The sequence below is a fragment of the Vombatus ursinus genome, unplaced genomic scaffold (genome assembly GCF_900497805.2).
Source record: "Vombatus ursinus unplaced genomic scaffold, bare-nosed wombat genome assembly UNPS02014859.1, whole genome shotgun sequence".
Taxonomy (NCBI): Eukaryota; Metazoa; Chordata; class Mammalia; order Diprotodontia; family Vombatidae; genus Vombatus; species Vombatus ursinus.
In genome coordinates, this window is record NW_020954637.1 from 1238799 (window position 1) to 1254031 (window position 15233).

Consider the following 15233-nt stretch of genomic DNA (forward strand, 5'->3'; position numbering starts at 1 on the left):
TGAGGCTAATGTCCCTACCTTCAAGGCCTGTGGCTGTGCCTATCTTCTCGTCCAGCAAACCCTGGATGAGCCCACATCTGGGTCAGCTTTGTGGGGATAGAGCATCAGGGCCACGAGCTGCCCTATACAGTGTACATGGGCCTACTCAGGGACATCTTCAGGGCACCCTAAGGCCCCACCTCTCCTTCTAGACTTCTGCCTTCTTCCTCTGCTGAAGAGACCTGACATGCCCACCCAAACATTATTCTGAACTTCCCTGTTAATAATAATGAACAACAAAAGTAGGTAGTCTGGCTTCCAAAAAGCTCTTCTTGCAATGTTACTTCTTTGGCCCTGATAATGACTTCAGGTAGGGCATTCCCAATGAAGAACTTTTCTGTGTTGATGCAGATCGACACCTTTACTTAGGAACTTGATGGAGAACCAAGAGGTCAAGTCACCTACCCAGATTCACACAGTCAGAAGGCATCAGTGACAGAACTCAAACTCAGGTCCTTCTGACTCCAAAACCACCTCCATTCACTGCACTGCAATGAGACAATAAAAAGAGCAATAGCAACACTCACATTTCTATAGGGACAGAAGAGAGAGCAAGCATTTATTAATTCATTTTATTTAATTTATTTATTAATATTTATTATTACTCTGTGATAGACACTATGTGATCTTCACATCAACCTGTGAGGTCGGTGCCATTATTGTCCCCATTTTACAGTTGAGGAAACTGAGGCAGGTAGCAGTGAAGTGACTTGCCCAGGGTTTCACAGCTAGTAAATATCTTGGATTTAATCTGATGTTTAACTGACTCCAGGTCCAGTGTTCTTGTTCACTATGGTGCCACCTAGAGGCCACTTTATAGTTTTTTAATCATTATTTATGTATTTACTTTAAACATTCTTTTCTTTTTAAGTTTTGAGTCCTAGATTCTCTTACTCCCACAGCCTCTTCCACCCACTGAGAAGGCAAGCAATATGATAAAAATTCTATAACAATCATGCAAAACGTATTTCCATATTAGCCGTATTTCAAAAATTAAAATAAAAACAAAAATAAAGAAAGTGAGAAAATTATACTTCAATTAGCACTCAGAGGTCATCAGTTCTCTCTCTGATGGTGGAGACCATTTTCTCATCACAAGTCCTTTGGAATTGTCTTGGATTATTGTATTGATCAGAGTAGCCAAGGCTTTCACAGTTGATCAGCATTACAGCTTTGCTGTTACTATGCACATTGTTCTCCTTGTTCTTCTCACTTCCCTTTGCATCAGTTCATAGAGGTCTTGCCATGTTTTTCTGAAACCATCCTTCTCATCATTTCTTAGAACACAGTAGTACTACGTCACAATCATATGCACGTTATAGTTTATAAAAGCACGTTACATCCATTATCTCCCTGTATCCTCACAATAGTCTGGGGTGTGGGTGGGGCTTAGGAGGAGGGAGAGAACATGGAGGAGGGGTAGGGAGTGCTATTATTATAATCTCCATTTTACAGATAAGATAGCTAAGGCTCAGAGATGAGAACTGACTTGTTTTAGATGGGCTCATGTTACTCTACTCCCCTGTCATTGGCAAATTGTAACAGGTCTTTGTTTCACTATCAATTTGAGCTCTGAACTCAAGATTCATTACCTCAGAGGATTTAGAACTAACTGTAAGAGACTTGGAGTGGGCAGCAAGGTGCCACCATAGTGCATAGAGCACTGGGCCTGGAGTTAGCGTGACTCATCTTCCTGAGTTCAAATCTGGCCTCAGACAGTTACTAGCCATGTGACCCTGGGCAAGTCATTCAACCCTGTTTGCCTCAGTTTTCTCATTTGTAAAATAAGCTGGAGAAGGAAATGGCAAACCACTCTAGGATCTTTGCCAAGAAAACCCCAAAAGGGGTCACAAAGAGTCAGACATGACCTACTTCCCAGGATTGTTGTGAAGATAAAAATGAGATATTTATAAAGAGCTTTGCAATCCTTAAAATGCTATATAAATGCTAGCTATTGTTGTTAATTATCCATCCTGCTCAACTGAATTTTTTCTAATTTACTTCTCGTATTAATTTTCCATTGTGAATTCCAAAGTTGATTTGAGAGTGCCTTTCATTCTTGCCCAAGGCTCCAAAATTGTTAGCTATGGCTCTTCACTATTTGATCTCTGAAGTCCCTGGTAGTCCTACAGCTTGTGGTCCTATTTCATAGGATCATAGACTATGAGTTAGAAGGGATTCCCAAGGCTATCCAGTATAATCCTCTCATTTTATGGATTTTTACTGAGTCCCAGAGAGAGGAAGGGATTTGCTAGAGGTCACTTGATAAGTTGGAAAGCCAGGACTGAGCCTATGTCCCCTGACTCTCCCCTGTACCACACTGCCTTCATGGCTTTGTGGGGCCAGCTAAAATGCCTTGAGATCAAGGTGAAGGGGAGCGGGGTGTGTTTGAGAACCTAGGCAAATGATCATTTGGATATCCAAGAGCCTAATCATGGAGCCTCTTATTTCATTCCCTTCTAGTTCTAAGATTATCCTGAAGGAACCAAGCAAAGAGGACCTGGGAACTTATTCAGTGACAGTCATAGATGCAGATGAAGACATTTCAGCAAGTCATACTCTGACTGAGGAAGGTAAGCTGCCCTCACCCCTGACACTACCCCTGTGGGATAGTAGAAAGGACATTGGCCTAGTGCTTGATCCTTTGTTTATGTGTTGTCTCCTGAACTGGGCAGCTAGATGGTGCAGTGGACAGAGTGTTGGACCTGGAATCAGGAAGACTCATCTTCCTAAGTTCAAATCTGGCCTCGGACACTTACTAGCTGTGTGACCCTGGGCAAGTCACTTCACCCTGTTTGCCTCAGTTTCCTCATCTGTCAAATGAGCTGGAAGAGCAAATGGCAAACCACTGCAGTATCTTTGCCAAGAAAACCCCAAATGGGGTCATGAAGAGTTGGACAGGACTGAAAAACCACTGAACAATTCCTCCATTCAATTGTGAGCTCCTTGAAGCAGGGACTGTCAATTTTTATTATTATTTGTTGCTATTTAGTTGTGTCTAGCTCTTTGTGACCCCATTTCAGGTTTTCTTGGCAAACATACTGGAGTGATTTGCCATTTCCTTCTCCAGTTCATTTTACAAATGAGGAAACTGAGGCAAACAGCATTCAGTGACTTACCCAGGGTAATACAGCTAACATCTGAGCTAGATTTGAACTCAGGTCTTCCTGACTCCAAGTCAGATGCTCTATTCCTGATGAAGGACTGGCCAAAAGATCATGTCACAGAAAGACCCATTGAATAACTGGGAATGTTTAGCATTGAGAGAATATGACTTGGCAGGGCAATGTGGGTGGGAGTAGGGGTCGACAGAGGCCATGCTCACTGTCTTCAAGTACCTTGAGAGGGATCACATAATGGAGAAATGCTTGGCCCAGAGGGCAGAACCAGAAGCGATGGACATTGTGAAGAAGCACATTTAGGCAGGTAGAACTAGTCCAAAGCAGGACAGGCTTCTTCAGGCGAGTGCTCCCCCTATTCTCCTGGGAATCCCTTCCCTACTGGAGGTGTCCAAGGAAAGGCAGCAGACTGCTGGATGGAGGGGCTCTAGAGGGGATTTTTGTTCAGGTACCAGGAGGACCAAATGGTCTCTTACGTTCCTTTCAAAGCTGAGATTCTGTGAGGAATGAGAGCACAAATGAGAGCACAGGGCTACAGAACTGACCAGACAGTCCCTTAGAGACTGTCTCATCCAATCACAGTATTTCACAGATGAGAAAACAGAGGCTCCAAGACATGAAGTGACTTGCTTAAAGTCACATAGGTTGCAAGTATCAGAACTTGGATTTGGACCTAGTTCTGCACCAAACCCAAAACTCATTAAGTCAAATCAACACACATTTACTAAGTGCTTATTATCAGGCACTGTGCTAAGAGCTGGGGTTACAAATTGAAACAAAAATAAAGTTAGTCCCTGCTCTCAAGGAGCTTACATTCTCACGAAAGAAGACAACACATAAAAAGAAAACTGAAAAGGGCAGAGTGGAGCAGAGAAGGTCCCCAAGAGGGGAGGATGCTAGAGAAAGTCCAAAGAAACAGGAATGGAGCCTAGAGAGGCCTTATGTGCATGTGAAGGCATTTGATAAACTATTGGACTGGCTTGTGGGGGATGGTATTTGAGCTGTTGACTTGTGACTTCAACTTGATCTCCCATTTTCTCTTCCCTGGTCTAGAACTGGACAAGCTGAAGAAATTGAGCCATGAGATCAAAAACCCGGGTGAGTGAGTATACAGAGCCGTGGTGGAGAACTGTCCAGTTCAGGACTCAGAGCATGTCCTGGGCAAAGATATCACTGCGCCTGGTTCTGAAGCTGAGATCCCTGGTCTGGAGCACAGGACTCCTAAGCTTAGAAAAGACTGCCAAGACCATTTGAATTATTGAATGCTAAGGATGAGCTCAAATGGTATCAAAGTGATAAGGAAAGAGGAATAGGAGAAGGAAGGGAAAAGGAAGGGATGGTAGAGCCAAATGAGTGTGTCCTTTCCTTCTGTTTCCTAGTGATTAAGCTGATATCCGGTTGGAACATTGATATCCTTGACCAGGGAGAGGTTTGTCTGTGGCTGGAGGTTGAAAAATTATCTCCTGCAGCTGAGTTGCATTTAATCTTCAATGACAAAGAGCTCATCAGCTCTCCAGTGAGTGTGTGCTTAGAATTCCTAAACACAAGTTCCCCTCCCCCAACTCACCCTCCCTCCCTAATTCCCTTTGTTCCCTGGATATCATCACTAACAGAGATCAGCATGGAGGCAGTGCAGAATAACAGCAACCATCCTAGACCAGGAGTCAGAGGACCTGGGTTGGTTTAATTTTTGTGTGTGAATTGGGGAGAGGGGGAATCTTTTTACACATACAGTAGTCTGACAATTATCATGCATGTAATGCAGTTTTATTCTGGAATAGAAGTTAATTCAACACATGTATGAAGCAGACTATAAGCTGCTGGGGGGCAGGAACCATATTATTTGTGTTTTTGTGTCCCCAGCACCCAGGACAGTTCCCTGCATGTAGCAAGTGCTTAATAAATGTTCGTTGAATTGGGCATGCCAGAAGCTGAATTGAAGTGAGGGGAGAAGCTAGAAGCTTAGATCTTAAATACCATCTAGTTCAACCCTTTGTTTTAAAAAAATGAGGAAAATGAAGCTTATAAAGATTAAGTGCCTTGCCCAAAGTCACTCAAAAGTGGCAGAAATGGGACTTGAACTCAGTTCCCCTGACTTCCATTGCAGTCCTTTTTCCTCTCTGTTTTGTTTTCCCAGACACACAAAATCAATTTTGACAGAGAAAAGGGACTCGTGGAACTGACTATTCAAAATTTCTCTGATGAAGACATGGGAACATATACAGCTCAGCTCCAAGATGGAAAAGCTAAGAACCAGATCACTCTGGCCCTGGTGGGCGACAGTAAGTAAAAACAGACACACTCCTGACTGACTTTTTGCAGGGACTGCTCATGACATAGAAGAAATGTCAACAAACCTATGAAGAAGGAGATGCTCACTCCCTCCCTCTTCTACAATCTCTGAGACAAGCCCTACCTCCCAGCATCCTGTGTGGTCACCTGGAACCTCTTCCACTTTACCTAGGCCACCTTTCCACACATAGCACCCTCTCCTCCCCACAAGGCAAGCCCCACTATACCATTCCACCTCCTTCTCCGAGCAAGGCTGCCCAGGCAAAATTGTGAAGGAGGCAAAGTTGAGCTTCTCACCTCCCCAAAGCCCTCTAAGGTGCTTGGTGATCACTTAAGTGACAATTAATGACCAAAGTGTTACTGTGAACCAAGGTCAGCTGAGAACTAAGGTTTTCACTCCTAGCTAATGTACAGCCAGGTGTATCATCTATCAACTACATTAGCTACATTAGCTGGTGAGCAATCAATCTATTAAGAGCCTAGTATGTGCCTGGCACTGTGCCAGGGATACTAAGACAAAAGTGGGACAGTCCTTTGTCTTCACTGTGCCTGCATCCTGGCCATTCCCAATCTTCTAGACATTTGTCTTGTCATGGGATTTCAATGACTCTGGAGGAAAGAGTGAGGCTGATGATTTTGCACAGCCCTGCCTCAATTAAGTCCAATTCAAGACATCACCTTCATGATGTCATTGGTCCTCTTCAAGAACAAAGATCAACAACAACAACATTCTATGGAGGAAGATAAATATATTATACTATATTATATTATATTATATGTTATATATTATGTATCCTATAAATACAAAATATGTACCAAATAAATACCTGGAAATTTGGAGGGAGGAGGTATCAACTGATAATTAAAATACAGTGGAGGAAGGAGGAGAGGCAAAGTAAGTATAATTGGAAGGTAAAGGAGGTTTAGGTTCTAGAAGACAAATTTCATAACTCTAGTGCACTCAGTGAACAGAGAGACAACTAGGTGGCAGGGGATAGAGCTCTGGTTCTGGAGTCAGAAAGACCTCTGTTCAAATTGTACTCCAGACTTTCACGAGCAGTGTGACTCTGGCCAAGTCATTTAACTTCTGCCTGACTCAGTTTCCTCATCTGTAAAATGGGGATAATGATAGTGCCTAACTCCCAGGATTGTGTGGATAAAATAAGATATTTGCAAAGTCCTTTGCAAACCTTAAAGCCCTATGTAAATACTAGTTATTATCATGATTATGATACTGGTCTATCTTAAGAGTTGTCCTTTCATAAAGCAAATGGGATGGCCCCAGGAGGAAATACCCTCCTACTTCTCCAACTGTTGGGTAGTTTCTCAGGGAGTTAGGTTGGAGTAGAAGAAGGAATCTGTGGGCTCAGGTTGTACTTTAAAAAAAAAAAGACATATCTAAGCATTCAATCCATAAGTACCCAGCCCACTCCATCACCCTGGCAAAGGTTAGGACCTGCCCCTCCCCCTTCCACCCCTTCTCACTCAGGATTTAAGTTTATTACACCCACCCAGGAAGATTCCTGTGATTACCTAATCTTCCTTCCAGCAAAATCCTTGCTCAGAGCAAGGATTCAGTTCAGACCCAATCAACAAGCCCTTATTATATAGTTATACCATGCCAGGCACTGTGCTAGACTCTTAGCCTACAAAGGCAAAACTAAACAGTTCTGCCCTCAAGGAGCTTACAGTCAGTCTTCTGACTTAGAATACTGGTTGCAATCATGCTACTCCTGACCTTGATGAGGTCCTCCAACTTGGCTAATGGCATTCCCCTCTATCTGGGCCTTTACAGATTTTGATAAACTTCTGAGGGCTTCAGCTGCCAAACGGAGAGACTGGAAGAGAAAACAAGGTAAGAGCCTTAAGTTGGCCCTCAGGTGATGGAATTTTTTTGGATCCAACAACTCTTGAAAATCATCTACTGAGTCACAGAGGGGTTGACATCTGGATCTTTAAAGGGAATATCCACACCAAAGAAATCATAGGTCATTTGTCTATTGAAGTACATGATTTCGTACTTAATATTTTAAAGGTAAAATATCACTGGAACCTAAATTTTATAGCCTGCAGACTACCAAGGTTCTATGGAATACTGTTTGGAAAAAGCCAACCTATGTTGTTATTCCAGAGTCAGAAGACTTGGGTTCAAATACCACCTCCAATGCTTATTAGCTTTGTGGCCTTATGCAAATGGATTAACTTCTCTGGGCCTCAGTTTCCTCACCTACGAAATAAAGGGGTTGATCTATATGGCCTCTGAGGTCCCTTCTAATTCTAGATTTATAGTCCCATGATATTCTTAACATAATTCTTTTCTTTGATATGATTAATAATAATACAGCAACAAGTATTTATTGAGTATTTAATATGTACTAGGCACCATGCCAAGCACTAGAGATACAAAGAAAAAGCAGAAACAGTCCTTGCCTTCAAGTAACTTACAGTCTAATGGGAAAGACAGTATGCACATAAATAGATATAAACAAGATACACTCAAGATAACCTGAGAGGGGAGGGTACTGGACCTGGAAGAACTAGAAAGGGCCTTCTGCAAAAAGATGGCATTTGAGTTGAGTCTTGAAGGAAGCATGGTGGTGATGGTGATGGTGATGATGATGATTGGTGAATAGTTACTGAGTATCAGGTTTGTGTTGTTAGGCTTGAAAGAGAATTCAGTTCAATTCTATTCTATTAAACGATCCGTTGCAAATCTATTCAATTACTTTTTTTTTTTACTTATGTATGTACTTTAATTCTTGGGGGCTCAGAACCCAGTGTCCCTTAACAAAGCAAAAGATTAAGGCAAAGATGGGGGTGATATGTGGGCACTAACAAAACAGAGGCCAACCAGAACTGATGGATGCCAGGTAGGCAGTCCTCCAGTTCTAATGGACATGGGTGGGTGGATATGTTTGCATTGGCAGGTCCCCATTTTGTGGAACCTTTGAAGTGGAAGGTCACTGAAGAATGTGAGGTACTTCTGACTTGCAAGGCAAGTATGACACTTCTGTCCCTGGTCTTTCCCTTTCTGGCCTCAGGGTGGGAGACAAAGATTTTTCCAAACCCAATGGTTCTTCTTGCCATCTCTTAATTAGGGAGTCTACTCTGTATTTTTTACCAGGACAAGAATTTAGTTCCTTCAGTCTACAGTCAAGACTAGGAAATAGTCCAAATAGGCCTGGTTGACCCTGCAACCCAGACAAGTGATGTTACTGACTCCCCTGGGTGGGGTGACTAGTGAGGAGAGGGGAAGAGAGGAGTTCATTTTCAAGGACTGGTCCTTCCACCTTCTAGGAGGAGAGTAGTAACATATATGTTCCCAGGAGGGAGATCATATCTGAGTGTGACCTTGGGATGGAAGAAATTCCCCCTGGAACCTAGTGGGCAAGTTTTTGAGGAAAGTGGAAAGTCCTGAAATGAAAATGAGGGAAGTTGACAAAAAGAGATTCTTTGAGGGTTGATGGGATTATAAACCAGGCTAATTGGGGAGAAGAGGCAGCTGGTGGCCCAGTGGAGCCTGGAGTCAGGAAGTCCTGAGTTCAAATCCAGCTTCAGACACTTCCTAGTTGTGTGACCCTGAGCAAGTCACTTAACTTCCAATTGCCTGACAAAATGGATCCACTGGAGAAGGAAATGGCAAATCACTCCAGTATCTTGGTCAAGAAAACCCTAAATGAGGTCACAAAGGGTTGGATATGACTGAAACAACTGAGCAACAACAATTGGGGAGAGTAGTTAGAACACTGGACTTGGAATCAAGAAGACTCATCCTCGTATTCAAATCCAGCCTCAGACACTTACTAGCTATGTGACCCTGGGCAAGTCAAGTCACTTAACCCTGTCAACCTCAGTTTCCTCAAGTATAAAATGAGCTGGAAAAGGAAATGGCAAACCACTCCAGTGTCTTTGCCAAGAAAATCCCAAATGGGGTCATGAAGAGTCAGATATGACTGAAACAACTCAACAACAACAAAGAAAATTGGGGAGAGTATGCATGGGAATGATTGGAGGGGGGCAGGATCCAGGAAAGGTCTAAGAGAGAACAAGGGGCTCTAGCCTCAAACCAATGGGAAAAGGGTAGTCCCATTATAAATCAGAGGGGATTCCTGAGTACATAAGGGGAAGTGGTCAATATGAGGTCAGGGAGAGAGGAATTAATTCAAGGGTAATGGGATTTCCCTGAACATGATGAAGTAGGTGTGTACCCCAGTGTAAACTGGGGTATAACTTGGAGGAGTACTTCTCCAAAAGGCAATGAGGTATAATAGACCCCAAGATGGGGGGAGGCCTAGAGGGATAGAGAATTTATCTTACAGCCCCTTTTCCAAGAGGAAAGAAATAGCAAGTTACAACTTCTTTGAATCTCAGTTTCTCTATACATAAATTGGGAATAATAATACCTGTAAAAGAAGTATCCTCATGATGGAGTTTCCAATATCAATGAAGTCACAGGTCCGTTCCCTATCTCAGTCCCTATCCTGGTACCTACCTCACAGAGCTGTTAGGAGTCAATGAGATAATGTAAAAAAGCATTTTGCAAAACCTTAAACCACTTGGAGATGTCAGTTGTCATTGTTTCCTCCTACATCAAGAGATGGTTGGGAGGAAACTGCCTTGTGAACCTCAAAGCTATCTAAGCCACCCAAAGGCAGAAACAGTCTCACTTTTGCCTTTGCATCACCAGCCCCTTGGCCAGCAACTGACCCAAAATAAACAAAGTGCTTGTGGATTGATTTGTTGTTTGATTAATTTCATTGACTCCAAACTATAGCCTAGAACAGGCTTAGGTTCTTAAAATGGGTTCACAGACCCCTAATGAGTCCTTGGATAGATTTCAGAGGGTCTGTGAACTTGGATAGGAAAAAAAAAGCATATCTTTATTTTCATTAACCTCTGACTGAAATTTAGCATTTCCTTCAATTAGAATATGTATGTGTGTGTACATATATACATACATATGTGTATCTATATCTATATCTATATCTATATCTATATCTATATATTCTGAATCCATAGGCTTCACCAGACTGCCAAAGTAGGGGGAAAGAAAAGGTTAAGAACTGCTGATTTAGAAGTTTCTTTTGACTAAATTCCTGATATGACAAGTAACAAATATTTGCTAAGACCTGGTATAAATGTATACTCCCAGATACCTGGAAGCCTGAGGCTATGGAGCCACACCTGGGAACGGCCTCTGTCTGCATTTCCAGCCCAGTAGAAATAGGGAGATCTAATCTTTTTTTTAAAAAAATGTGTTAGGCACTGTGAGGACTAAGAGATATGAGGGGTCTGGGCCCCACCCTTAAAGGAACTTTATGGGACTGCCTGGCAGCCAAGACCTGACCACAGAAGAGGGCAGCACAGAACAGTCTATGTTCTTACTAGCTGTGTGACCCTAGGCAAGTCACTTAATCCCAATTGCCTCACCAAAAGAACAAACAAACAAAAAAAAAAAACCAACAAAAAACAACAGCATATGTTAAAGGCCAAATAAGTCCTTCAAACAAAGAAAAATTGGCTTGCTTTTCTGCCCTATTCTTAACAACTAAGGGCAGGGAACAATACTCTGGTTAATAGAGTTTCCACTATAAAACAAGAGAAGACACAACTTCCTTAAAGGGAAGCCTTCACTCATGTCCTCTGGGTTCTCTCTCATTCCCTAGGTAACAAACACCAAGAAGGAGTCTCGGTTTCAGTGGTTCTTTCAGAAGAAGGAGAATTCAAAGGGCCAGTACAATGCTGAGACAGGGGATGGCCTTCTAGAGATTCCAGAGGTAAACATGGTACCAGGGAGTCAGGGCTAGAGTGATGGGGCATAAGTAGGCTGGCAGTGGGATGAATCAGGAGGAACAGGGTAAGTAACCTAGGTTCTAACCCCAGTTGTGCTTCTCATTCATCGTGTGACCCTGGAAAAGTCACTTCCCTTTTCTGGGTCTCACTTTCCTCCTCTGTAAAAGTGAGAGGTACAGTCTAAATTGTCACTAAGAATTATATGTTTTCATGTCCCTTCTAGCTCTCACAGTCTCTGTTCTTAGGGCCCTCCCAGTTCTGACATCCTATGTTCTAATGGCCATCTCAGCTCTGACATTCTGTGTTCTAAGAGCCCTCCCAGCTCTGATATTCTGTGTTCTAAGGGCCCTTCCAGCTCTGACATCCTGTGTTCTAAGGTCCCTCCCAGCTCTGATATTCTTTATTCTAAGGGCTCCCAGCTCTGATATTCTAAGCCTTGATGCCAGGGCCAAGTGACTTAACGACCCTTATGTGTCTAAAATTGAAAGCTGATCACACTTAGTTCCCCCTTCTAGGCATCCCTGCGGCCTTCAGAAAATTCTTGCTGATGAAGGTCTGGTTAGGAAAGAAATATGATTCCTCTTCTGAAAAAAAAGTTAAAAAAAAAAAACCTTTTACTTCCCTGCTGCTGACTTCTACAAGGGAGCTGAGTAAATATGGCAGTTATAAAAGGGAGAAAAATGGCCGTGAATCCTCCCCCCTCATCTGTTGCCTTGTTCTTTGTGATGAGGCCTCTGTCTATGGTCCGGAATGTTTCCTTAGCTGGTGAGGAGCTCCTCAGAGATTGATGACAGGCCCAGCTGGATAGGATGGAGGTCAGGAGCTGTAAGGGAGGGGAGAGCACTGAACCCCAGGTTCCTCTGAGATCAGTATTCTCACACCCTCCCCACCCCTACCAGAATGAATCACAGGCTCCTTACCCAACCACTCCATCACCCCCTCAGAGGCCTGTGCAGCAGACATAGCCTGGAGAAGATTTGGGTTCACATCCTGACCCTACTTCTTACTATCTACATGACTTCATTCATATTTCTTCTCTTTTCTGAGCCTCATTTTCCCCCTCTGCCAAATGAGGAGGTAGGATGAGATCACCCATAAGGTCCCTTCCTGCTCAAATCCTATGACACTTTCAACACCTTCCTGCTCAAAATCCTATGACACCTTGTATATACATATACAGACATGTGTATACCCAGAAGCCACCCCCTGGAGGCTTCTGAATTGGGACTGTGAGAATTGATGGGGAGCTACAGGGAAAATCACAGACAAAAAAAAAAAGAAAAAAGAAAAAAAGCCCAGTTCTTTGTTTTCCTAAATTCCAGGGGTGGAGGTCTAAATTTGGGCTCTAGAGCAAACTGTGATCAAGGACCTCTGTAAACGTGCAAAATAAACAGTAGCACACCCTCTGTCGATGAGGGGAATGTGCAGCCAGAGCTCTAGCCATGAAGACCTCGGAGCCAGGATGCCCAGCCTATTACGCAGCCCCACCAGCCCAGCAGGAAAGCCCTGAGAAGCCAGGGTGCCTGGGACTCAAGCCCATGGCAGGGAGGGGTTAGAACTTGGAATCTGGGACTGTGAGACTGTGAACCTAAGCCCCTTCCACTCCCCAGAGGATGAGGTAGTGCAGGGGTGGGCACCATCCCTAGGTGTTGGAGGAAATGTTTGTATGTTTATTTATTCTTGCCATACCTTTGAAAGAAATAATCCTTTGTTCAAACTTAAAAAAAAAAAAAAGGAGAGGTCTTTAGTCAGCTGGATGGTCGTAAACTGTAAAATCAATGTGTCTACGGGAAGGAACCTGAGGGTCCATCTAGCTTGTCCCCACCCCCACAGTTTGGCAGCCTGGGTAACAGGGCTCCAGAAAAGGGAACTGGCTTGTCCACCGTCCTCCAGAGCTGCTGCTCTCTGCTTGGCTCCTTCTCCCTCTTCCCCCAGGCCCTCTAGGCCCCCAGCTCTGAACTTCTCCTGGGACTCACTTGTGCAAATCTTACCTGACTAGGGCCTAGGAGAAGCCCTGGGTCCAGACCCTGAATGAGAGGCAAGGGGAAAAGCAAAGCCCTAGCCCTGGGAGCCGAGACACGAAGGAAAAGAGGACGGGTGATAGACAAATGTCTAGGAGAGATGAACATACTCCCCTGGGGGCTTAGTAAAGGCAGAAGTTACTCTCTATGGGAGAGGTCACAGACGGCTTCACTTCTAAAGCAAAGATGTGGCCACATCATTCCCTTACTCAAAAATCTTCAGTGGCTCCCTGTGACTTCAAGAACACTTGCAAATTCCTCAGCCTGGCATTTGAAACCTTCCACAATTAGGCTCCCATCTAGCTTTCCAGACTTGTTTCATCAAGTAAGCATTTAACAGGAGGCAGCTGGGGGCGCCATAGTGTATAATCTAGAGTCTGAAAGACGAGTTCAAAACCTGTCTAAGACAAAATAGATGTGTGACTCTGAGCAAGTCACTTAACCCTGTCTGCCTTAGTTTCCTCATCTATCAAATGAGCTGGAGAAGGAAATGGTAAACCACTCCAAGATCTTTGCCAAGAAAACCCTAAATGGGGTCATGACAAAAAACAACAAAGCATTAACAAATTGATTATTGCCTTTCACACATTTCTCTGCTCTGGCTAGCTGTCCCCCATATATGCCAATCCATCTCCTGCCTTCCTGCCTTTGCAAAGATGGTCCCTGGAATGCACTCCCTCCTCACCTCAATCTCACAACATCCCTGTTTGCTTTCAAAGCCTCACTCAGGAGCCACCTCCTACGGGAGACCTTTTCTGACGCCTGGGCTAGACTGCTTTGTATTACTCTCTGTGCATTTATGAACGTGTCACGTATGCCCTGGGGAATGTAAGCTCTTCAAGGGAAGGAACTGTTTCTTCTTTGTCTTTATGCCTAGCATATCACCTGGCATATAGCAGGCATTGAATCAAACAGTCACTCAGCAAGCATTTATTTGGCACCTACTATGTACAAAAGGGAAGGGATTTTCTCACCTTGGGGTTCCCAATATAAATGAAGTTAGAGGCTCAGTCCCTATCCCAACCTCGATATTGAAATCAATAGCAGAGCTGGTATTGACCTGGGCCTTAGGATTCCAATTGGCAGAGATGGGAAGAAAGGTCTTCTGACAGAGGTGGAAGGGGCCCTAAAGCCTCCGGGCCGGGGATGGGAGTTGCCTGGTTTGTCTAGAGCACAGGTTACCTGCTGGGCCATTGTGTGAGAGAGGACCAGGAAGGCAGAGGGGTCACCAGTTTATCAGGAGCCTTGAATGCCAGGTTTCTGTTTTCTTCTCTCTCATACGTGTTCTCGACACTCCTACCAGATGTCCAAGAAAGACAAGGGTACATACATGGCTGTGATTTCGGATGACCGAGGGGAAGATGACACCATCCTTGACCTCACAGATGAAGGTAGGCACCTCTGAGTCTAGGTAGAGGTAGACGCCCCGGGGGTGCATGACACACACAGCAACTCTGCTAATGTGCCCCACCCCCAACAAAACTGTGAAGGAGACAGTTTGTCTTCATCTCCAGCTGCCCTGTTCCCTTTCCTGGGGCTACCTTCTCCCCACCCACCCCTAGTCTCCCCATGGCCCTATAGTCTCTCCCTGCAACCCTGCCAAAGGATAGAGCAGCAGACATGTGTATACCCAGAGGTTTCCATCCTCATGGAGAGGCCTGGCCAAACATTCCCACTTAGGCCCTCCCCAGCCATCTAGCTAGAGACAACTAGCAAAGTGCCTGACACCTAGTAGGCACTCAATAAATGTTTGTTGATTGACTGGTGCAGTCAATAGAGTGCTAAATTTGGAAACAAGAAGACCTGAATCCATGGGGCAGCTAGGTGGAGTGGTACATAGAGCACCAGTTTTGGAGTCAGGAAGACCTGAGTTCAAATCCGGCCTCAGACACTTGACACTTAATAGCTATGTGACTCTGGGCAAGTCACTTAACCCCATTGCTTAGCAAAAAAAAAAAAAAAAAAAAAA

General features: G+C 44.0%; 1 protein-coding gene across 1 annotated transcript in view; it reads left to right on the top strand.

Moving 5' to 3' along the window:
• The window catches only part of MYOM3 (myomesin 3), a 75505-nt gene that overhangs the window by 45467 nt on the left and 14805 nt on the right, over positions 1–15233 (top strand). Inside the window, exons 22-29 of the mRNA XM_027841443.1 lie at positions 2503–2612; positions 4212–4256; positions 4538–4674; positions 5296–5440; positions 7246–7305; positions 8378–8445; positions 11117–11227; positions 14568–14655. Coding sequence (XP_027697244.1) covers positions 2503–2612; positions 4212–4256; positions 4538–4674; positions 5296–5440; positions 7246–7305; positions 8378–8445; positions 11117–11227; positions 14568–14655 — 764 coding nt within the window. The remainder of the gene's footprint in view (positions 1–2502; positions 2613–4211; positions 4257–4537; positions 4675–5295; positions 5441–7245; positions 7306–8377; positions 8446–11116; positions 11228–14567; positions 14656–15233) is intronic.